At 44.9% G+C, this 25,763-nt stretch overlaps 1 protein-coding gene across 1 annotated transcript in view; it reads right to left on the bottom strand.

The window, feature by feature from the left end:
* Positions 1-25,763, bottom strand: part of LOC135916357 (structural maintenance of chromosomes flexible hinge domain-containing protein 1-like) — a 373,767-nt gene that overhangs the window by 14,060 nt on the left and 333,944 nt on the right. The window contains exons 47-48 of the mRNA XM_065449720.2: positions 7,516-7,586; positions 1,221-1,392 (exon numbers count right to left, since the gene is read on the bottom strand). Of these exons, the coding sequence (XP_065305792.1) occupies positions 1,221-1,392; positions 7,516-7,586 (243 nt within the window). The remainder of the gene's footprint in view (positions 1-1,220; positions 1,393-7,515; positions 7,587-25,763) is intronic.

The raw sequence follows: 25,763 nt of genomic DNA, 5'->3' as shown, positions 1-25,763 counted from the left end.
CATGCTCCGAGAGCTCGGTAATGTCAGCAGCTTCCACCACCGTGTTGGTTTCACTACAGCGGGAGGTTTCACATTGGCGCACTAAGCCAACATTTTCCATTGATTGGCATGGCCACTGGCTCCAGCCTTCATGATCACCTGCCACTCCCGGTTTCACAACTGCATGAGCTCATCCTTCTTTGGGTCTTGCAATATTGCACCTTTGTCTCAAGCGACACAGCTTTGCACTTTGTCAGTACCATCGTCTGCAAATTGGGCTGTCCGCTGCTTCAGGGCTGCTTCCGCAGTGCATTTCTGCCATAGATTCCCCTCTTGCTGAGAGAGAGTGTAGAAAGGGCGGGCACCACTGCGCCGCCACTTTTCACTTTGAGCTTTCATTTTTCTCTCTCTCTCTCCCTCTGGATACAGATGGAGCCTGATCATGGGCAACGCGTGACACAAACATGAAGCAGCTAGTGCTATCTTGTGGTGCCCTGTGCCAACTGAAGATGCTCTCCATTGTTTTCACAATCAGTGCACAAGCAAGACATACTGCATGGTAATGGCGGCAGATGTGAACTCGCATACACAAATTTTTGCCCCATCTCAGCCTCAATCATTTAAGGTGAACTTAGCAAAACAAATGTGAAGCTGAGTCTGAATAAAAAAACGCCATCCATAAGGCAAAATTTTGCTTGTTGTATCTGACATGTGATCATAACATATCGTTATAAATTTTTTTTCTTTTCTCACAGCCATAATGCATAACTTGATACTATTAAGCTGGCTCATCGTTATAACCAATATATTTTTAAATGTGGTATCATTTTAGGCGATTTGCATAGTACTGTTTGTTCCCCACAAGATAGAGGTGAGCAATATTTTACTTGGTTTGTCACAAGAGCACTGACTTCCTTATGTTCAAGAAGTGGTGCAAGGTCCCTTAATTTATTTTTTCTGTAGTAACAAATTAAACACCAAAGCTTCCTTTCTTAAAGTCCAAATTCTTAAGCATATCACTGGAACATGCTTCTAAATTTAAGAAGCACAGAACCTTATATGACAGCATCTTTTTATGCAGTAGTGAAAATCCATGCACTCCTGCACACTGTTGGACGTCTTGCCATGCATGTTATTGTCCACTTTTTCATGAACATTATATATCAAGCCTCCGAATACAAGTACATTCCCTCAAACAAGGACCTTTCATAAGAATTTAACTGGCACTTGAGTCAACTTACGGATTTGGTCCTGAACTCGGTCAAGGTCTTTCATGGGGGGCTCACCAAACACACTGCCTTGCAGCTGGGCAAGGGGGGGTGCTCGGTTCTGGTGACCACCGAACTTACCCGTGCTGGCAATGCGCTCACCCGTCTTGGCCAGCAAGGTTGGGCAGGCACTGAACTTCGTCACCTGCGAGACAATGTTGCACACCACTTCACATGAAACACTGTGGACCTTAACCTAAATTTTTTTTTTATAGAAGCTCTTTAACAATTAGCAAGAAACATACAATGGAAAAAAATAACACTTCTGAAACGCATTAACAGGCAACTATCGCAAAAAGCAAAGATTTGGTAGTTTGGCAGGAAAAAAGCAACACGACAGTCCAAAATCAAGTGATGACACCGCCTTCAAATGCCCAGAGCAGCTTCCCATCATGTCAGATTATGCCAATGACTGTAGAAGGGAGGAAAGTGGAATTACAGGGTGTCTACCAAGTTGACATTTCCAAATTCCCGGAGTTTTCCACGTTTTCCCTGAGTGCCTTTGCAAAATTGCCTGAGTGATACAGAACTATGTTTTATGTCAAGATGGGCTGAAACCGTATTGCCTGATGCTGTCACTCTCTAGTAAGCATATAAACAAAATTTAAAAAAGACTTAATCCAATTTGAATACTAAGCAGTAGTGTTTATGTTATTCAAAAAAAGAATAGAATAGAAGGGAGAGGTTAATAAAGTGCACAGCAAACAAAATGTTTTCGAAAAAGATTGCAAATCGAGTCGGACATTCTCAAATGCAAATAAAACGGAGATGCATACAGAAGCAAATATTTTTGAATTTGAGCTATTTCTATCAACTGATAGCAAGCTCAGTGGTATGAGGCCTGAACTTTGTCACAGTTGAGATTCTCTCTCAACTGCTCGTAAGTCAAACTCAACTGTCCTAACATACTTTGAGCCTGCGCACGATGCCTCAGTGTTGTGTTTCACTAATTTAAAGAGTTTATTTTGGTTTGGATAAGGGACACCTGCATCTCGGCATCAGCCCACACTTCGTTTGTTTCAGCTCAATATGGTGGCAGCGCACTTCCTTTCCCGTTCATTCCCCAATAGGTAGGTCTTTATGTTCTTGTCCTCCTTCCGCCACTTGTTTGCCCCACGGACCATTTGAAGCATCTTCTTGGTCAGTTACACAGTCCACGTCCGATTTCTTTAACTTCCTAGGGGCCGCAAAAACGTCAGAAAAATCGGCCAGCCGGAAAAAATAAATGCATGTCATTTACTGCCCTTAAGGGCTCAAAGCGCCACAGGCACATTCGAAAACGCTCTGAAGGACTGTCGGTACTCATATTAGGCATATCGGTGCTCATACTGTAAAAGGAAATACCGGGTGCACGCGTGTATAATTAAGGAACACATACTGTGTCCCGTGGCAATAGCCACTTCCCACGCTTGTAATGCTTCACTGCAATACTTTTGCGAATGCTTCACCAAGTAACATTTCTGTACAGAGGCGAAGCTGACTTTTCGGAACCGGCATTATGCGACGCACCGTGCTTTCCAAGCATCTAAGCCAATTGTGAGGACCACAAAGGCAAAGTCCGTGCCATTGTTGACAGCAGCAAATTCTTTCAATAATAAACGCAGCACCCAATGGCAAGAAGCTTCATAACAAATGTCGAAGCAGCTAGGCCATAGCCGCGCAGTGGTGGCTACGGCTGCCAGCGGGTCTGTGTGCGAGAGTGCCGGTTCGAGGCGTCGAGATAATCAAAATGGCAGTGGTGGTGGCTTTGATTAATGCCGTTTTAGACTTGCGGTCATGGCAAAACGTTCAGAAAATCGGATGGCGAAGAGTTCTTGCGCCCGAAATTTCAGACGTTCTGATACATTGACTCTATATGTACGTAGTGGTGCCGCGAAGCTGTCCAAATTATCGAGAATCCAGAAAGTCGGTCGTTGACTGTACACTGGCAACTCCTCCAGCCTATGACAGGGCGTCAACGACTATTCATTACGATTCCTGTCTGTTACTTGAGCCAGCATCACCGCAACTTCGACCCTTTCAATAAAATTACGGCTAATTTTCCCTGATAGAGGCACAAATTCCCTGAGCTTTCCTTGAGTTTCAGGTTTTTCCGGTTTTCCCGGTTGGTAGACACCTTGAATAATTAATGATTTAAAAAAACTACATTATATTGAAAATAAAATCTACTTGTCAATACCATGGGCCTTTGCTAAACGAAAAGCAATGGGACTACTAAATGTCAAAGAACCATGCTATCAGAAGCCACTGGTAAATACAGATGGGGGATGGGCGGGGACGGGGGGGGGGGCATGCAATGAGCCATGAACAAGCTTTATGACATTTCAAGCATTCAGTAGTGCAATAGCACTAAAATAATGGAGATTGTTTAGTAAATGAAATGACAATACGTTTGTACAATAGGTTCTTTTGCCTTTTGACCTGCCCTGTCTTCCACCTAATTCACAAGGTCCAATCAGGGTGGAATTATTAGAATTCTACTGTGTTTATATACAATCAACATCCAATTTTTCAGACTCCCATGGACGATGAAAACGTATAAAAAATCAAGTAGTTCGGAAAAACAAATACATTCCTTTCACAACTCTCAAGGGCTCAAATCATTGCAGCCACATCCGAATTGGACCTGATGGCCTGCCAGTACACTTATTAGGCATCTTGGGGCTTGTACTGTGGCAGGAGATGGTGAGTGTGAGAGATGGTGAGGTGATTAAGGAACACATACTATGTCCTGTGACACTGGCTCCTTTTCACACTTGGTATGATTCATCGAAATACATTGCATATGCTAGGCTGCATAGCACCATTGTATTGCGGCAAAGCTGAGTTTTGGGAACTTGCATCATGTAACGCTTTTTAAACCCTTGCCATGCTTTCTACGGTGCGAAGAATGACGTAGGCGGAGTCGGTGACACTGCTGACAGCAACAAACCCTTTCAATAAAAAACACAGCACCAAACAGCAGGAAGCTTGGTAACAAACATCGAAGCAGCTACGCCTAGTGTTGCAGAGCACACGACAGTACAAAGCAGGGAGTAGGAATGAAATGTTCCACTCTGGTTCTGCTCTGGAATGACTCTGGAATGAAAAAATAATGATCTGTAACAGTTCATAACAGTTTGTTTTGCGTGCAAACATTTTCAAAGCAAAGTAATGATAAAAACATAGTATTCTTCTCAATAAGTGAATTATGAATCCTGAGATCATACTCAAGGCACTGAGGATGATCTCAGAAGCGGCATGTCATTGAATGTACTTGCTGAAATGTGAGACCACCGCTCCGATAAAACAAACTTAAACGAACAGTAAAGCTTTGGTAACAAAGCCTTGTACCCGTAGAAAATGAAACATTAAGCTCTTCAGTGAGCAAGCCCTGGGTTTTGCTACGATGCCCATCTGCTAGTGCATCAAGTGGCAGACTCTGATTATAGAGGAGCACCCGACCGAGTATCGATCCCACTGTCCCTGCCCGAGATACATGCTTATCGGACCCCTTGAGATACGCGCTAATTCTGATGTTGCCTGACACAAGTTATTTCGGATTGCCGACTTTCTCCTTGAACCGAAACCGATAAAGAATATTGCGGTTTCCCTCCAAAACAAAATAATAAGTACCTATTGGTTGTGTTTTCATTCCTGTCAAAAATATCTTCATTTTCCGTTATTAATTTTTGTTATCGTTCTATTTCAACATATGCGTGCAAAGCGGCCACACAAACATGCACCAAGTACAAGTGGCTATGGTGACTGCAGTGGCTACAGCTGCCAGTAGACCGGGGTGCAGGAACACCGGTTTGACGCTTTGATTATTATCGTTTGGGTCCTGCAGTCAGGCAAAAATTCTGAAAAATTGGACGGCGAAAGGTTTCAGTGTTTGAAACTTCAGACGTCTTTATACATTGGCTCTGTGGGGTAAGAGGCGGTGCTGTGAAGGTGCCTCTCATCAGGCATGGCCGAAAAATCTGTTGCTGACTACAGTCGAACCTCGATATATCAAACAGCGCTGTGATCGTGAAATAGTTCGATTTGGCTGAAAGTGCTGCAGCAGTGTAGCCCGCTTCTTATTGGCAGCCGCGTACTTAAGCATGGAGTCCTCAACATAGACTAAACAATCCACAAGCTATAGGCCGGTGCACTCTATTGTGCTGCAGTAGTCGCGTAAAAGGGCCAAAGCAACTAAAGCCTCATTTGAAGTCGGGAGCGGAGCAACATCAGCGCTTGCGGGATCAGGCAGCGTCTTCATTTGGCTGCTACTTCCACTGTGATCTCAACATCTGTCAAACGTAGCATTTTGAAACACTGTCAATAACCAAGTGGCGTCTGTAAATTAAGGAGTCTACGAGTGCACCCAGTGAGCACGCGCTGTCATGTGTTTTGGCGGATGCAAACCGCCAGTTCTTGCAAGGCGCGGCAGGCACAGAGCGCGACACCAAGGAGGGGTAAGTGCAGCAAGTGCAATGCGTCGTTGACGTCGAGCTTCGTTGAACTAGCCACGGCTTCTCCGTGTATACGCCGCTACGTTTAAATGGTGCCCTCAGTGCGATTGATGTGTGCAGCTATACTGCACAGCAGTAGGGAACGCCCCTCGCGCCACCGCTATCTTCGAGGGTGTTGCAGGAAAGCTCACTGCCTGTCAACAGAGCGCATGTGGTCTGGGGTGGCGGAGTTCAATATTGGCCTCGAGCTCCACCACTGGAAAAGCTGGCGCCACCGTCGGCGTGACGTGCTAGGAGGGATCACGTGGACATAGCGGCCGCGTCGGCTGCTTCGGGCGCGCCGAAGCGAGCTGAAAACGAGTTTAAATTCCCTCGTACGCTGCGGTCCTCATTTAGTGGCAAAATTTTCCCGCTTCGAGTGTCTCCTTTACAACGCTTGAAAGCACTACAATAGGTAGTGCCTGCCTTTGAAGGCGCGCAACATGGTAGGCTACTGCTCGGTGCCGCAGGGCCGGACGCACGTAACGGAGGCCGGTGTCAGCCTTATTCACACGTAGCCGCAGGACAAGAAGCTGTGTGAAGCTTGGCTCGCGAAACATAAAGCCGGCAAACAGTCATCGGCTACAACTCGGGTATGCAGCAAGCACAGACGCGAGGAAGATTTCTGCTACGGCGCCCGGTCTGCGATGTTCTGAAAACGCGCACTGAGACGCGCGCCCGAGTCCGCTGCCCGACTAATGTCACGACGGTTTGGTCTATGAACTTGTCGATGCTATAGATACTGGCAAGTTCAGTGGAGTGGAAAGACAGCGGTAAGAAGCACATTTAAAGAAAGCATAGCATATGGTCATGTTTGTGTTATGAATTAATGCACTGGATTACAGAAAAGGAGCAGCGGGAAATTGCACGCTGAGAACGCCGATAAACATACAGTGCGACGCAACTCGAGAAATATTATCGAAAGGTCAAAGAATTTTGAAGAAAAAAAAAAGATTGAATCGTCGCGACGGCACATCACAGTCCCCTCCCCCCCCCCCCCCCCCCGTAGGCGTCGAAGTCTCTACAATGAAATTATTTTTGAACAGCTCTGATAGCGCCCACGCAACAATGGTTGCTTGTATACTGTCAAATGCTCATATTCTGCGGCCTAAAGCTCATGGCACGGTGCGAAAACGCGCGCGCGGTGAAAGCGAAACAGTGCGCGGACAAGCATGCAGACGCGCAGTCGGTCGCTGCGAATCTGCGCGATCGCTGCATTGAGGCTTCATTCTATTACGCTCCATTTAGTTATACAGACACTGTAAGAACATATTTCACATAGTTTGCTCTCAGCGTTTACCTACCTTTGACGCAAGAAGCCGGTTCGGCAGACTCCATCGCGGCGACCGCGCGCAGTGGCGTTCACCGTACGTATTCGGTAAAGACATAGCGACTGTAAACGATTGTGTGCTTTCAGTTTGCCCAAGATTATTATTTAGACAGTAAGAAACTTCTCTCGTTTCGAAAGTACTTACAGAAATGTCCGGGAAAGCTCGCGCGTGGTGTTTTCAGTGAGCGCTGACAGCAAAACCTATGAGGAGCGCGCCACGTGATCCCTCATACTACGCCAGCGAAGCGCTTCCAGTAGAGGGCGACTCCGTAACTCCTCGCCGCCAATATCCATTTTACGTCTGACCTCGTTCAAAATAAAACATTTAAAATGCAGGCAATTTTCTATGTGATATAGAAAGTGTTTGATATACGCAATATTGCAATATATCTGTGTTCGATATATCAAGGTGTGACTGTATATATGTACATGCATAATAATAAGCATACAAAAAGTTACTCACCTCTGTCCTATACTTAGTAGCATCATCCAAGGTGTCTAAGACAATGGTCTCCCCAATGAAGTTGGCAAACACTGAAAATTGAAGAATGATCAAGTGTACAATACTATAGAATGGCTACAGACCAATACATCTAATCCTACCAAACTAAACCAGACTACATCAGTTTTATTTTCCATGATAACATAGTGAATGATTTCTCCTAAAAGCTATAGCCACCAGCTTTACGAAGTCCTAAGTACCACTCACTAAACAACAGCAATGCTTTATATGCTAGTACCAATTATCCATATGTACTATATGTACATTACAGCAACAAAAAGATATTTACCAGCCACTGAAAGACTTTCAAAGAAAAATCAACAACAAAAAAATTATGCAACATCAAGAAAATCTTGGTTCAGGCTAGTTGGTACTTAATACAGTTGAGCCCGGTTATATCGAACGCGAAAAAAAAAATGTTCAGTTCGATATAGGGCCTAATTCAACATAACCCTGCAAAGAATTAGACGTCATCAAAACCGCATACCATTCATAAAAGCACTTTATTAATGAAACTAGCTTAGTTTCGCATGAAACAGTTCTGTATAATCTTCTGCTTAGGATACTTCGCTGCCTGCCACAGCACACACTTCTCCACATTGTCTTAAGAGTTGGAGCAACTGAGACCACAACCTTCCACGTTCGCACAGAAGTGGCGGACTAGTGCGAGTGCACCAACCACATTGGAGGATGTGGGCATTGGATCATCATTGCTTTCCTCATTGTACCCACTTTCACTTGTTCTGGTACAATTTGGGCAATGTAGTCTGTTTTCGGGCTTTCCCGTGGTCGCGACACCATCATCTGCACTCACAAACTTGTCGACCGTTGATCCGTCAACGGCTTCCAGAAATTTTGACAGCTCGCTCCAAACTTCGGCAACATTGGTAATGGCTTCGTCGCTCTCATTGGGATATTGGGTCACCTCAAGGCACACAGAAGCAGGCATGTCTGAAGCAGTTTCGGATGAAACCACTTGTGCACTGCCGCCTCGACGCCTTATACACGGCTGTGCGTACATGTCGGGCACAACGGGCACCGGGTCGTTTGTTCGCATCAGCCCTAACCTCCTCTTTATTCTTCAATATCATGCCGACAGTACTCCTTGAAATCTTGTATGCTCTGGCGACATCCGGCTCCTCACTGCGTTTGACTCTATTTATGATTTCGAGCTTCACGCCGTGAATACATTGAACACAGTAAGATGCTGATTTGCAAATCAAATTATCTGAATGTACACTGTTCGATTTGATTTGGCGATATCCGAATATTCACACACCCCTAAAAAATGCCATGAGTGTAAGACATGATATCGCACATAACAGTGCATGAAATCGTAATATCGCACATAATAATACAGTAATATAATATATACTATAACATATTAGAATACCATATCATAATACAGTCAACGACTTAATTTTCGGACGGCTAAATTTTCGGACATGCCCGATATTTCGGACATTTTCGTGGCACCGCCACGAGCCCCATAGAATCAATGTATAAGGACATCTGAAGTTTCGGATGCTCGAACCCCCCGCCGTCCAATTTTCCGGAATATTTGACGCAACGGAAGGTCGTTTGGCTCATCGCTTAGCGCCCTTGCGCAGGAAATCGACTTGCAGCCGAAGCATATCACCACTTTGAACCACAACTAGCCAAATCTAGCCGTCACACACCGATTTGGTCTGGCCACGCTGGCTCTGTTCATCGCCGCACTTCTGCTTCCGCCTCCGGTGGAGTTTCCGGAGCGGCGCCATTTCATTTGTTTGCGTAGGTCACGTTTTGGCTAGCGTGGTGTGGGGTTGTGCTGTTGTGTCAAGTGTGCTCTCTGCAACGCTAGGCCTAGGTGCTTCGACGCTCGTCTGCAAACTCCACTGTTCGCAACTTGAGGACTTCGCTTGCCTTCGATGGTCCGTCTTAGTCGTCCTCGCCGATGGCATCGAAGCGCAGAAAGCAGTACCATCGGTTAACGATGGAGAAGAAAGCCGCCATTATTAAGCAAGTCGTGAGCGGCCCATCGCAGGCTGACGTGAACAAGGAGTTCGGCATGGAGCAAGGAGTCAGGTTGTAGGGGATTCAGAAGACTCCGATGTTGAAAATGAGGAGCCAATGCCTGCGCAGCCTACAAGCGCCGAGTCGACACGAGCACTGTTGACTCTTTCATCGGTGTACAGTGCTGACATGACCCTTGCTCAGATCGAGGTGTATATGATCACATGCAACAGGAACGCCGTCCAAACAACAATCAGCAAGTTCTTCAAGCCACTGCAGCAATAAAACCGGCTGCCCAACGATCCACATGTACATAATAAACCGGCAGTTGGCTGCATACAGAATTTTTAAATGCGTTTTTTTATAGCCACTTCACTGATGCTTTGGCAGGAGTTCGGAAACCTGGTACTTCGCCCTTTACCTCTAGATCCGAGAAAAAAAAAAATGGCTGTGGCTTAGCTAAGGTTAAGCCCAGGATGCGAAGCATACTAGCCTTTATTTTAGTTGTTGAACCACTGTTTAGCCTGGTGAACTGCTGTTGCTTGGCTATATTTGGTTCGGCTACACGAAGAAACAACTCACGCAGGCGAGCGCACGAGCTGAGACCCGGCTATGTAGCTATGCGGCCGCAAGCGAGCGCACGAGTTGAGCCTCCGCTTTTGCAGCTGTTATGACGTCATATGGTAGCTACGCAGCCGCGCGTGGCGCAGCAAGGAAGAGCGTGATTGCGCGGCTAGTATGCTTCGCATAAAAGAAAAAAAAGTGCGTTTTTTGCATGCACTCATTTTTTCAGACTGCCTGAGTTTTCGACCTTTTTATGTTCCCTAGAGGGTCCGAAAAATCGGTCGTTGACTGTAGTCGAACGCCATTACAATAAAGGCTTCTTAATTCGACCCTCATTAATTCAGAATATCGGATATTTAAGACTTGTCTTATGGTCCCGACAGGCATAAGCATTATTTGATGGCATCAAACTCATTAATTTGGAAATACATGGCCTCACACCGGTTCATTCAGACAACTTTTGGACCGCAGCAAGGGTGGAGTGTTGTAAATGTACGTGAATGAGCATAAGCAGTGCTAGCATCCAAGCAAAGCAAAGCAGCAGAGTCTGCATCAGTAGAGTCTGCCCAGGTTCTCTCTCTCAGCATAGTCATCTGCAGGAACAGTACGGGAACAGCACGAATCTGGAACACTTTGTGCTTACCTGTGCCTTTATAGCCTTTACTCTTGCACTTACTGTGGCACATGACACCGTGTTAGTCACAAGCCTTTAGATAAGGGAAAATGAGACATCCACCCAATCGTAGCAATTGCTGCGAAGGAAACCAATACGGGTTCCTCGAAAGAAATTCCTCGCAGTCGAAGAAAAATTCGTCCTAGTCCGGGACTTGGACCAGGAACCATTGCCTTTCTGGGGCAGCCACTTCAATGTACTGCCCGGGTTTGACGAACGCCCGGGTTTAGCCCCGGACCAGGACGAATTTTTCTTCAACTGCGAGGCATTTCTTTCGAGAAACCCGTATGTGTTTCCTTCGTAGCAACTGCTATGATTGGGTGGATGTCTCATTTTCCCTTAATTACTTCTCTCCACCTTGCAGGTTTCCGCAGAACTATTACATCAAACCTTTAGGTAGTGTAGTCACTATCCACCATGATCGCATTGAAAGCAACTGTGGTTCTGTCTAATGCAGTTGAAACAAGCAGTAGTTTTGTTTTGACTCAGTGCAACGTCACCAACATGGTGGAAGCTGCTGAGGATGAAAGTAATTCTACCGCAGCCTGCACGCTGGCATCAAACCTGCTGGCACATCTCAATAGATGGATGCTCTGTTGCCAACCAATGCACTAGTGAAAGAATCATTTGAATGTGCATGCAGTATAGAAAAACATGTCTCAGATGAAGATTATGTGTCTTGTGCTGCGGCCACACGGCAAAGCAAGCATGAGGCCTTCGTCGCCGCGAGCACTGATCTGTCACGAGATGACAATTGCAGCTTCCGCACCACTACTGTGCTAAATACAAACAGGATTTGTTTATACAGTAAATAAATGCGTGATGGTTTGATAACCATCTGTTCCTTGTTTTTTCAATACTCTCGATAATTTGACATTCAATTCATTTCGAACTTTCTTTTGGTCCTATGAAATCCGAATGAACGAGCTTTTACTGCATAACAAAATTACCTCTACAACAAAATTTTCCATGTTCTGGACGAATGCCTACCTTTAATGTGCATTGTGCACAACTCTACAGTGAATCGTCCTGTGTACCTCACTGTGTCCCATCTAAAATTGCACCACAGACCAGGTTTCATCTACAGGAAAGACAACTACAACGAATTTGCCTGCACAATGAAATTAGGCATCCCCGATGGCTAACTTGTTGTCGTACAACCAATACAGCTAGCGGTGTAGCAACTGCCCTCCACGGCAGCTACTGAGCTACGGTCAGCACCAATACGGTCAGCCATCCAATATATGCCCTGAAAGCTTGAAAAGAACTTATTCAGAACAAAGCGTTCAGAAATTTGTTGAACTAATCTCTGGTTATCGATGATAAACAACATAACAGGATAAATAAATAACAGAATAAAATGTCGTAACAAGCTCTTCCAAAATTTTCTGAGTAGCAGAAGTGAAGATGACTTTCGGTCTTTCGAAACTGAGCGTAACAAATTAAATTCTGATATTAAACGCTCTAAACGAGAATATTACGCGAACAAATTTTTTGCTGTCATGGGAAATTCAAATCTCATGTGGAAAGCGATCAATGAAGTAATTAACAAAGGCGCTATCGCAAAAAAAGTTGAATTTCAGCATAGTGAATTGTCAGATATTGAGGTTTCAAATACTTTCAATTTTCATTTTATTGATGCTGGTGCGTCCTTACAAAATGATACGTCGGTCTCTTGCACGGAATATATATTAAATCGATGTTCTTCTATGGTGTTCTTGGCGCCTACTGAGCAGCACGAGATACAGACCATAATCTTATCGTTGAAAGACAGTTGTGCTTCAGGTGAAGATGACATAAAAGTGAAGCCGTTGAAAGCCATCAGTGAAATTGTAAGCACGCCTCTTGCACATATCTGTAACTTAATTCTTTCTAACGGTGTGTTTCCAGATAAGATGAAGCTAGCTCGGGTGACTGTCATTCATAAAAGTGGCCCAGTTAACGACATTAATAACTACAGGCCAATATCCGTTCTTTCTGTCTTCACGAAAATTGCTGAGCATGTAATTAATAAAAGACTTTGTGAGTTTCTAAACACGTACAAAATAATAGCTCAGGAGCAATATGGTTTCTGTAAGACTAAATCTTCAGAAACCGCTTTACTTGATATTAAAGAACAAATCCTTGACAACATAGAAAACCGAATGTTAACTCTAGGTATCTTTCTAGATTTTAGGAAGGCCTTCGCTTGCATGCAACATGATGTGCTTTTGAAAAAGCTACCTCTTTACAGAATTCGTGGTGTCGCATTATCCTTAATAAAGAGCTATCTCACCTCTAGAACACAGTACACAACAATAAATGGAGTTAGTTCCAAAATTCAGCACATTAAGTACGGCGTGCCGCAAGGATCTGTCTTGGGGCCTGTTTTATTTTTACTCTATATTAATGATACTGTCAATATTCAAGGCTGTTCCAATATTATATTATACGCTGATGATACAAACGTGTTCTTCTCAGGAAGGGAAATAGCAAATCTTTTTGAGCACGCTAACATCTGGTTACAGCAACTAAGCTTGTGGCTAAATGCGAATAAACTACAATTAAACATAACTAAAACTAAGTATCTAGTGTTTAAATCAAAAGGAACAATAATCCACCTTCAATTAACACTCCAATTTCAGAAGGTCAACCTCGAACAGGCACCAACAGCCAGATTTTTAAGAATTATATTTCATGAAAATATGTCCTGGTCACCGCACGTAGATGTTCTTAGAAAAAATATTGCTCGTGCTGTCGGTGTGCTAAACAGGTTGCGATATTTGCTACCGATAAATGTGAAGCACAATATTTACAACGTGCTTATACATTCTCGATTAACTTATTGTTTTCTAGTTTGGTCAACCACTACACAAACTAACTTCGGATCAATTCAAACACTTCAAAACCGCGCACTGCGCGCGATAGGTAACTTAGAACGTACTGATAGCACTAAACCATTCTATAACAAATATAAAATATTAACAGCATCAAAACTTCACACTTACAAATTATTCCTCGAAATTTCGCGGCAATTCTGGGAAGACAAATGTTCCTTCCAAAGTAAATACCATGGCAGAATGACAAGCTATAAACTCAGAAAAACTCTGATAGGTAAACCACGTTGCAGAACTAAATACTGAGATCAAAAACTAGCAGTTCAACTTCCTAACCTTCTAAACGACTACCCCTTGGTATTGGACCTGCTAAATTCTGGAATTTCAAAGAGCTTTAAGAAAACGGTAAAAGAATTGTTACTATCCGAAGAGTAATAGAAATGTTCACCTACAAGTATAGAAAATTTCGCACATGTTTTTTTTTGTTGTTGTTGTTTTAGAAAACTGTGTAAACTTTAACCTTCAGCTACAGGTATGGAAAATTTCGTACGTTTTTTTTCCCTGTTGTTGTTATGCTTCGAATGATTAGAAAACTGTATAAACTTTAACCTTTTTTCTTTCTTCTTACGCGAATTGTGTACTCAAGCGATGGAAAATGTGTACTACTTTAATTTCATGTGTGCTCTCCTGAAATCCTGCCACTGCCATTTTGCTGCCAATGTACGGGTGGCACGGCCTAGTCAGGCAAATGTTTGCCTTTAGCCGTGTCCCCTAAGATAATCTGTTCATTGTCTTAAATAAATTAATAAAGAAAAAGAAAGAAAGAAAATAAAGCTGACCACAAATTACTAGAGCTCAGTAAAGTTTTCACTCACTCACTCACTCACTCTCAAACACTTTTTTTCTTTTCAATCAATCGAGGCCTTCTCCTAATCTTCTTCGGAACTACCAGACGCTTGCATATGTCATCATATGCAAAATTCCCAAAGACAGCTGCTCCTCGCCGATAGCTTACGTCAATCAACCAAGAAGGGGGTTGGAATGACGGCGAGTGCACTGAATGACAACAAAGTTGTTCACGGCCACCATTTACAACGTGCTGTATCATGGCTTACAAATAGAGAATCGTGGCATGTGCAGATGTTAGGAATTTGTCTGCATTATATTTTCTAGTGTTGTCAATAAAAAGTAGGTGCAAGGTATGTCAGTAGTGTATTGCAAAGCTCTTTTAGTAAAGCTTACATGCCTAAGAGATCAGTTGATTTGTCCGCCTTCTGCGGGTTTTGCTGATCGTCATAGGTTGCATATATACAGTTGAGCCTGACTATATCGAACCCGCTTACATCGAATTATTCTATATATCGAACAAAATCTGGGCACGGTATAGTTACAATGAGTATATATAGCAAAAATTACGCTTGCATCGAACAAAAATAGCAGCGACTCTCGATATATTGAACGTCGAGCGGCGGAAAAGTGCCCCCAGAAGTTGGCTTTCCCTCGCGGATGTGGGGAAACCCGACGGCGCGGCTCTATCCAACCGCTCTCCCTACCGTGACCGCGCTGCTTCGAACGAGCCGCCAACACCCCCCTGCAAAAAGTGATCCTGGCCCCCCCCCGCAGCGCTTGCTCAGACAGTCAATCAGAGGCTCTTGTGCCCTCGTTGTGCAAAATGACGAAAGTGCAAGTTGTCTCAGTGCTTTTCTGGTCCATTGTGTGTGTGCCTTGTGGGCCTTCTCCGGCAGTGCTGCTGTGATGAAGCGGCAGAACTTGCTTTTTGTCGTGAAGCTTGAAATCATAAATCATAAATCGGGTCGAACGCGGTGAGAATTCGGATGTGTCCCCGCAGCGTGAATGATTCTGAGGACCACTCTCAGGACGATCTTGAAGAATAAGGGCGAAATTAGGGCTAAAGCGGCCAAACTCTCGCCCCGGTGTCTGTGGCGCCCGACGCATACGCACGGCCGTGTATGAGTGGTTCATCCGAAATTGCTTCAGCCGTGCCAGCTTCCGTGTGCTCGGTGACGACTGTAAATTCTGATGAATGCGATGCAGCCGTTGCCGGTGTTGCCGAAGCTTGGAGCGAGCTGTCAGAATTTCCGGAAGCTGTTGACGAATCAACAGTGGAGGAGTTTGTGAGTGCAAATGATGGTGTTGCGACCACGAAAGAGCCCGGAAACGAAGACTACATTGCCGACATCATACCGAGCACAAGTCAAAGTGGGCACAATGAGGAAAGCAACGACGGTCTTTTGCCTACATCTTCCGAAGTGATTAATGCACTCGCACTAGTCCGGTGCTTCTGCGCAAATGCAGAAGGTTGTGGCCTCAGCTGCTCTGACTCCTTAGACAATGTGGACAAGTGCATGTGTCGCAGGCAGCAAAATTGCCCAAGCAGAAAGAAATGCAGGACTATTTCATGCGAAACTAAGCTAGTTTCATCAATAAAGTGATATTATAAATGGTATGTGCTTTTATGAAATCCAATTATTCAGCAGGATTATATCGAATTATGCTCTATATTGAACTGATAGGCATTTTTTTGCGAGTTTGATATAGCTGGGTTCGACTGTAGTGTCAATTCTCTGTGGTCCTGACATGTGTTTCCCAAACCTCACGAACGCATGCGGCCTTGAGCGCACCTAGGTACGCTATATATTTTCGGCGAATTTGAACAACACTAAAAACTTGTGTGAAAAAAGTAAGAAAAGGAAAAAGTTTGCAGCGCTTACTGAGAAGCCCCGAGCCGCGAATTGTCCGCTCATTGTCTCGTCTGCGTGCCTCCTGCCATCTGAAACTAGCGCTCCCGGGTAAATACTAAGAGTGGTGAGACCCCGGCTGCCATAACAATGCGGCTCTAAGCCTCGCACATAGCAGGCGTCCTTGGCAGTTCCCATACATGTCCTCGGCCTTTCTACAGCTTTGGACAGTGCTTATACAGCGGAACCCTGATTATGCTACTTTCTCAGGATCACGAAAAGGCATCGTAAAATCCTAACATAAGTTGTGCCTATAAAAATGTGACGGATTTACGAGAAACTTCAATGTAAACTACTAACATACTCTGCAGGGCCTGGAAACCCTATTTAACAAAAGAGTAAATGCAATAAGAATTAATGCTGCAGTACAGGTACCAGTCATGCTTTATTCAAACGAACCTTTACAGCACTCCACTGGCCACTGCCGCGATTCCCGCCAGCCAGCGCAAACATTAAAAGTCTGTAAGTTTCTTTTGGACCTCGTTTGATCCGTCAACCAAGAGCTTTCGCTCGAGTTGGGCAATGTTCAAAAGGAGGCATCGCACGAAGAGATGAAGTTCCAGATGCTGTCTATGTGCCGTAGCACCTCGGCGAACATGGTAGGCACAGGCACAGCATCTGTGGCATTGTCGTTGTCCTTGTTCGATGCTGCAGTGGTGTCGGCACTAGGCAAAGCCTCCTCGATGGCATCATCCAGTGACCCCTCGCTGCAGATCGCAACGTTGTCATCGGCTTCCACGTACTCGGCGAAGGTCGCAGTGAGGTTTAAACCCTCGAAATCGTCGACCGCGAAGCCTGCATCGGCCTCGAGTGGCAACGAGGTTGTTGCGTCCCCAGCAGTGGAGGCAGTCTCTCGCTTAAAGCTACAGTGCTCGAACGAGTTAGCGATAGTGCTTCACGACACTGCGTTCCACGAACTGGCAATAAAATGCCTGGCGTCGAGCAAAGTGATCTTTTTTTCCGACTCGCTGCGCTCCATAGCTGCCAGCCGACGCTGCACTAACCGCTTCTGGTACCTTTGCTTGACGCGCTTAATGATGCTGGCATCCAGAGGCTGCAGCCGGCTTGTGCAGTTGGGCGGCAAAAAAAAAACCAACCCTTATGTTCCTCAGGCTTGACGTATCGGGTGGGTGACACGGTGCGTTGTCCATGAAAAGCAATATTTTCCTCACCTTAGCACCCATTTTGTTATCCAGCTGCTGCAAAAAATTGCTGAAGAGCCAAGACGTCATCCCCACCTTTTTGTTGAAGTTGTAGCTGCACGGCAGCGTCTTCAAGTTCTTGAAGCACGGTGGCTTTGCAAACTTTCCAACAACGAGAACAGGCAGCCTCTCGGAACCGTCCTCGTTAGCACAGAATAGTGCCATCACACGCTCTTTAGTACGCTTGCCACCATGACAACTGCCCCCCTTAAACACAAGGGTTTGCTCGCGCTACACATGGTAAAAAATACCACTCTCATCGGTGTTGAAAACGTCGCAGGGTTTGTCCACTCCACTCGTTCACCATCAAAACGTCCACGGAAGTGGTTTCTCCGCAGGAGCGGCTGTACACAATCCTGTAAAGTTTTTAACTGCATTAAATAGTTTATTTTGGTTTGGGTGAGGAACACCTGGATCTCGGCGTCAGCCAAAACTTGGTACTGCAGTAGCAACTTGGATGTAATAATAATAATAATATATGGGGTTTTACGTTCCAAAACTACTTTCTGATTATGAGGCACGCCGTAGCGGGGGACTCCGGAAATTTTGACCACCTGGGGTTCTTTAACGTGCACCTAAATCTAAGTACACGGGTGTTTTCGCATTTCGCCCCCATAGAAATGCGGCCGCCGTGGCCGGGATTCGATCCCGCGACCTCGTGCTCAGCAGCCTAACACCATAGCAACTTGGATGTGAGGGGCATGAGGAGGTCATGCGCAGTTCACTTGTCTGGAAATGGCCACTGATTTTTTTTTTTTCAGCTTATATTACTTAGGCAATAGAATGCAACCTTTGGGAGGTTCCTTTGCCAGTCCACCTTTACTCAAGTTGCTGCAATTTTTAAGCATTCAGCCATATGTGCACAAAATTCCATATCCCTTGCACTCTGCTCCATGTTATTCTGAGTTTTTCATTAACCTTTTCAGGGTCGATTTTTTTCGCCATATGCTACCTGCCCAGGGTCGATGTATTTTACTGCAGATTCCAATTCCTCTGAGGGACCTATTTCGAAAAAAATTCGCCGTAATTTTTCTACGGTGGCCGTAAGTGAGAAAAAGATATTTTGCGTTGGTATATATGTACTCTTTATTCATGAATAACAACAATAAAAAAAGGAAATTACCTTATAAGAATTAAGAATTTGATGCATTGTTATAGTTCAAGGCTTAGAATATGCACACATGAGAATATTCCTCAAGTCTCAAGTGTTCCTGCTCTTACACTAATATTTACCTCCATAGCCTAATCGAACTGCATAGGTGAGCGCACCCAAGAAAACTGTGTGGTTGTGTGCTCGTCAAAAAAAGCAAAACGTGAGACAAACTTCCGCTAATCTTCATCTTATCGCCAACCAGAGGCAATTAGATATTGCGAGTCTAAAAAAAAAGAAAAAAAGAAAATGCATGCAGGGCGGCATCCTTCCTATGCTCACCCCTGTGAGCACTAAATGAGCGAGAAACAGGTGGCCGCCCTTTGAGTGATTAGTAACGAGAGAGCCATCAGTTTTGCAAGTGCAAGAAGCTGAAGCCGCCCGCAGAACAAAACCCAAACCACTGCACGCGCGCCAATGCGCAAGCGGTAGTATATAAATGCACCGGAGCAAACTAGCTCTAAGACAAACCATGCAACAAAAATCGAGAGAGTGAGGCGCGCGAAAAAAATTCCCTGTATTTCCGCATAGTTGCAGCACACGACAGAAAAGAAAAAGTTAGGAAATTGGCACGCTTTTTAAACGTACACACAGCGCCGTAAATATACAGCATCGACCATTTTTGGACTTGTTTGCGGCACCGTATATTTATGTCACTGACCTTCATAGGGTTAACTACGACTTCAAATTGAAACGGTGAAGCAGTTTTTTACAGAGCCAATTACAATGCCTAAAGTAAACTCGAGTTACTACAGTGTAGCTTAGGCTGCCTAGATATAAAAAATTCAGCACCTTCTGCCTTACCATGTCTCTATCCAGCGTTGTTTAATTATACAAACGGAGAACTATTAACTTCTTCGGTACATAAAGGAGAACCTCGCAAACCTTCATAACGAAGATACCACAACCATTACATATTTCACTTGATTTTTGAGCCTTCATAGGAAAATTATATTTTCAATATGTCCCATACTACTAATAATTGACACTTTGGCTTCTTTCTGGCTGTAGACATACGGCCCAAAAGTCATATTTCACTAACAAATTTGGGGCCCAGCAGCCTGTGTCAGTTCGCCAAACATATTCATCATGTATATTGCTCAAGCAACAAGCACCAGTAAATTGCTTAAGTGAGTTGAACGTGTAGCATGGAAAAGGGCATACTGGTGCATTCCTTCTCGTACTCTGCGGACAGCTGTAAGCCTCAATTAGCTTTACTTCAAATTGCCACCACTTCAACTAAACACATGAAGAACTGCCTAAGTTTGAGAAGCAGTTAAAGAAGCGAGTGGTGCTGGTACAATCTAAACTGCTAAAGTCCTTGTGTTACTGCCGAGCTTTTCTGTGAAGAAACAAAAAAATTCTATGCGACTTCTATACAGAAGTTAGGAAAAAGCAGGCAGGTGAAAAGCAATTGGCAACTACGGCGTTGATTCTAAGAACGCTAGAGAGATGCTGCTAGAATTCACAGAAACGAACAAGCTGCGAATAATGAACACCTTTTTCAGGAAGCGTAGGAACAGAAAGTGGACCTGGAAAAGCCCTAATGGTGAAACAAGAAATGAAATTTATTTCATATTTTATGCCGATCCCAGCATAGTGCAGGATGTAGAAGTGATAGGTAGGGTAAAGTGCAGTGATCATAGGTTAGCGAGGGCTACGATTCACCACAATTTGGAGAGAGAAAGATTAAAATTGGTCATGAAGAAACGGGTCAACCTAGAGGCAGTAAGGGTAAAAGCAGAGAAATTCAGGCTGGTACTTGCAAACAAATATGCAGCCTTAGAACAGAGAGATGATGAAAATGACATAGAGGTAATGAATGAAACTGTAACTATGCTGACTACAGAGGCAGCAATTGAAGTGGGAGGCAAGGCACTAAGGCAACCAGTAGGCAAGCTCTCCCAAGTTACAAAGGACCTAATAAAGAAACGACGAAGAATGAAAGTGTCCAACTCAAGAGATAAGATAGAATTTGCGGAAAAGTCAAAACTGATCAACAAGGCGAAAATAAGTGATATTCGAAATTATAACATGAGACAGACTGAAGAAGCCATAAAAAATGGACGCAGCCTGAAATCCGTAAGGAAGAAACTTGGCGTAGGACAAACCAAAACGTATTCACTGAAAGATAAGCACGGTAATATCATCAGCAATCTCGAAGGTATAGCAAGAGCAGCGGACGAATTCTATACTGACCTGTACAGTACCCAGAGGACTCGGGATACCTCCATTCATAACAGTATTGAACCAGATACAGAAACTCCTCCTATAACTAGCGACGAGGTCAGAAGGGCCGTGCAAGACATGAAACGTGGAAGAGCGACAGGAGAAGATGGAATAACAGTGAAATTGATCAAAGATGGAGGAGACATAATGCTTGGAAAACTGGCAGCTCTCTATATGAAGTGTCTATCGGCTGCAAGGGTCCCAGAACACTGGTAGAATGCAAACATTATACATTAGAGCACCGCTGTTACGTTCCTCACTGCTGCATTTTCCCGGCTGCTACGTCGTTTTCATCCGGTCCCAGCATAGCTTCCATAGGATCCAATGTATAAGGAACCCCGCTGTTACGTAGCAGCTGTGAAAACGTTCCTGCATGATACGTCGCAACTTAGCCCCCCGAACCCGCCTGGGCTAAAGTAGGCAACGCGCTCCAACCGCCATTTTGGCTTTTGACGAGTTTTGGCCGGGCTTGGCTATGGAACTGGCTGCAAGAAGCCGCACACCAGTTCGAGAGGCCGCCATCGAACTGGCGTGCGGCTTCTTGCAACCAGTTCCATAGCCAAGCCCGGCCAAAACTCGCCAAAAGCTAAAATGGCGGTCACATACGACGTCTACGTCGCCGTGGATGCTGTCGTCGTGACGTCAGAGTGTCAGAGCATCGCCGAGATCGTTGGGAACTCGGTCGCGAGTGAAGCCGCAGATTGCGATGCACGAGCCGTATGATGCCGGGGAGTTGCCAAATCCTAGCTTTGGAGAAGCTGTCGCGGCTCTGGACCTCCTCTGCAGGTACGTCGCACCTCACAGCGACGCTGACAGCAATGCTGCCTTCCAGGCTATTGAGAAACGTGTGGCAATTTCTAGCGAGCGAAAGAAACGGCAAGCCACCATTCTGGACTTTTTTAGGTCTTAAGCGCACTCTGTGGAAATAAATTGTCTATAGTTGAAGCTGCACTTTTTTTAAATTCATTTTCAGGGCTTTCCTCACTGTTGCGTTTTGCCGGCTGTTATGTTTTTTTTCCCCTATCCGGTGAAAAACGTATGAATGGGGTTCCACTGTACTAATCAACAAAAACAGAGACGTTAAAGAATTTAAAAATTATAGGCCAATTAACTTACTCCCAGTATTATATAACATACTCACCAAGATAATCTACAATAGAATAACGGCAACAGTGGACTTTAGTCAACCGAAGGAACCGCCTCTGACACCGCTCAAACTGCAGCGGACGGCAGGCACGATTCCATGCCCTGGCGTCACGTGAGCGACACCCGCAGTGCCCTTGTAGTTCGTTCTTGGGGCTAATACAGGTCTCCCAGATACGAAGTAATACAGGGTAGGAGTCCATAAGGACATAGCGGGCGACATTGACAAATTCTACAGCATTAATGATAGCAGTAGCCATCCATGTCACATGCATGTCATCAATAAGGTAATCGAGAAATCCGTAGAGTACAATCAGCCCCTCTATATGGCTTCCACAGATTACGAAAAGGCATTTGATCGAGTAGAGATACCAACACTCATAAAGGCATTACGTAATCAAGGAGCCCATCAAGGTGTAATCAAGGAGTAAATATCTTCAAAAATATCTAAGAGAGATTCCACAGCTACCTTAATTCAACACAAGAAAAGTAGAAAAATACCTATAAAGAAAGGGGTCAGACAAGGAGACACAATCTCTCCGATGCTATTCACTACGTGCTTGGAAGAAGTATTCAAGCTACTAAACTGGGAAGGCTTAGGAATAACGATCGACGGAAAATTCCTCAGCAACCTTCGGATTGCCGATGACATTGTTCTATTCAGTAACACTGCCAGGTTAGTTATAACAAATGACTGAATGTTAAAGGACAGAGTGTAAGAGTTGGGTTGAAGATTAATACCGTATTTACACGATTGTAAGTCGACCCCTTTTTTTAAATTTGAAAGTCTGAAGTTGGGGGGTCGACTTACAATCGAAACCAAAACATGGCGCCGCCAATAAAAACGATACCAACGGGAGCTACAATGTCGTTACAATTTTATGTTTCCTCTGTGGCCCTACCCGTATCTTTTCGCTATCCCGCGTGTTTGCTCGCTTTTCGGATGGGTTTTTCAACATTTTTGAGAGTTTTACAGTGCATGCAACAATGATGGGTGAGGGGGTGTCGCTAGTTGATGGAAGCGCCGCTGTTCCCATATGCGGCGGCACCCTCAGAACGGCGGCGCTTGCGGAGAGCATCGGTAGTTCATGGAAGAGCAGACAGCGCTTGCGGGTTTCTCTTTTCTGTTTAAAGGCTAGACGCGTTCCACTTGACTGCCGGCTACGTGCTACTTCTATGCTTCCCCAGTAGTCATGAGTGCTCCAGGCCCACTAATAGTTTGGGACTCGTTCACAGCAGCGTTCAAGAGGGCTGCCATCCTTTACGCCGAAGAAACAAATCACTGCGCAGCGGGCCGCAATTTCGGTGTTTCTAAACGGGTGGTGCGAGAGTGGCGACTGCAGCAAAGCGAAATTTTCACCTGTGACGGCAAGTGAGAAATTTCCCACGTGCCGAAGTCTGGACGCTTTCCGGAGCTGTACGCTAAGCTCTCGGCGTACGTCGCTGAAATGCGTGATCGGTCCCTGCCAGTGAAGTGCGACATGGTCATGAAACAAGCCCGGACCTTCGCCTTAATTTTAAGGTTCTGCTCCGCCATGAGTACAACGAGTGGCTGGCGGCAGAAGACTGCAAAATTACGCCAACCGACGTCAAAAGAGCCTCCCTGACGGCTGCGTGTGGTTAGGTGCATTTGGCGTGGGCTGCTGTTCTGCAAGATGTTTGCCAAATTTGAAATTTCGCTGGACCACGAAGCGCTGTGGGACCGCAGCAACGATGACGATGGCAGCACTAGTGAAGACGAGTAGTCCAGTGACCATGTCAGCTACTAATAAATTTTCTTTATCGAATGCGCCCTCGGGTATGCACTCTTTTTTTTTTTTTCAGTCACGCGATATGGGGGGGTTGACTTACATTCGAGTCGACTTACAATCGTGTAAATACGGTATGCAGAAGACAAAGATAATGATGAATAACCGGGCAAGGGAACAAGAGTTAAGGACCGCCAGTCAGCCTCTAGAGTCTGTGAAGGAGTACGTTTGCCTATGCCCCTTAATCACGGGGAACACTGATCGTGAGAAGGAAATTCATAGAAGAATAAAGATGGGTTGGATCGCATACAGCAGATATTGTCAGCTCCTGACTGGAAGCTTACCATTATCATTGAAAAGGAAGGTGTACAATCAGTGCATTTTACTGGTGCTGACATATGGGGCAGAGGTTCGGAGACTGACAAGGAAGCTTGAGAACAAGTTAAAGGGCTTCTCACCAGGCCCCAAAACAAATTTTGCTTATACGCTGGAAGTTGTTACGTGTCCTCTAGAGATCGTTCTGCCGAAACAATTTTTCAAACCGGCTCATTAATAGCCGAGACAGAAATATTTCAGTGCCGCAAACTCCTCATTTCAGCAGGCGGGCTCCACTGCCAAGCAAGACGCTCTCTCCACTCACCCCGTCTAGCCTACGCAAGTAAAATTCCTTCCCTGCGTTCTCCCATATGGGACCTTGAGGATCGCGTGGCGTATACGTCACAGGCCACGCCTTCATTGTTATTTTTTTCGTCTGACTTTGTTTTTTCGGCACTACGCACCACCGCCAACGGCGTCGCGCGTCAGCTGTTTCGTTCGCACAGCACACAATTTTGTGCGCTGTGCACAAGAAAATATGACTAGCAGTATAATTCAGCGCTACACGAATATTGAGGCAGAACAAGGGCATCACAGAGCATGATCACGTGCTGGAACATGGTAGAAAATGGCATAGTTTCGGTACCTGCAAACTTGACCGCACGACCGTAGGAGCAAGCAGACGAAGCGGAAAAGTACATCTCTTTTGCTTCGGTGCGAAGTAAAATAAAAAACACGTAGACATTCCGTTTGTGTTTTATTATTTCTTTAAACTTCAATTCGTCAATTCAAGCAATAGATCACACAGATAACAAATGTTGTCTTGACCGATTCTCGAAGTCGCATGTCACCACGAACAACGTCGCACTGCGGACACGACAACGCAGGCACACGACTACATCACTGTCTGGTTTAAAGGGACACTAAAGGCAAATACTAAGTCAAGCTAAAGTGACAGATTAGTGCTAGAGAATCTCTAAGGCATCAATATTATTGTGAACAGAGCCTTATTATTCGAGAAATATAGGTAAATGCAGGACACGATCAGAGACGCCCCCAGGATATTCAAGCACTTGCCCGATGACGAAAGCACTCCTCAGTCAAATTCTGTCACTAGTATTCAACTACTCGTTGCAAGAAACATCCTCATATTTTATTAAGATGAAATAAGATGCTACTTGTCTAGTTCCATTTTATGTTTAGGAAAATGAACTCACTGAAATTTCCGTTGACGACAACGCGGGTGGTCAAAAGGTCTCGTTCTCGCTCGTCTATGCGCCACCCATGCTTTCGTGTTTCAATATTTCCCTGATCGCATAGTGCTGTGCTGGTTTTGTTGATTCGCAAAACTAGCACAAGCTGTTCCTTAAGTGTTCCCGCCGCGCTTAAAGTGTTCCTTTAAGCGCGGCGGCTGCGAGGAAAAGAAAAATTTGAAATTTCAAATGTTTCTGCCGCGTGTAGCGATGTAATACTTTGCAGACATGATCGTTATCGCACAATGTATGCTCTGCGCCTGTCAGCTCAAAATGGCCAGACCTGGTGAGGGGCCCTTTAAGGACCACGCAAAGAGTGATGGAACGAGGAATGCTAGGCATGACGTTACGCGACAGAAAGA

Source organism: Dermacentor albipictus, chromosome 5, assembly GCF_038994185.2.
Source record: "Dermacentor albipictus isolate Rhodes 1998 colony chromosome 5, USDA_Dalb.pri_finalv2, whole genome shotgun sequence".
NCBI classification, from domain to species: Eukaryota; Metazoa; Arthropoda; class Arachnida; order Ixodida; family Ixodidae; genus Dermacentor; species Dermacentor albipictus.
Note: the sequence above shows the minus strand (reverse complement) of the source record. Positions and strands in the feature narration are given on the sequence as shown.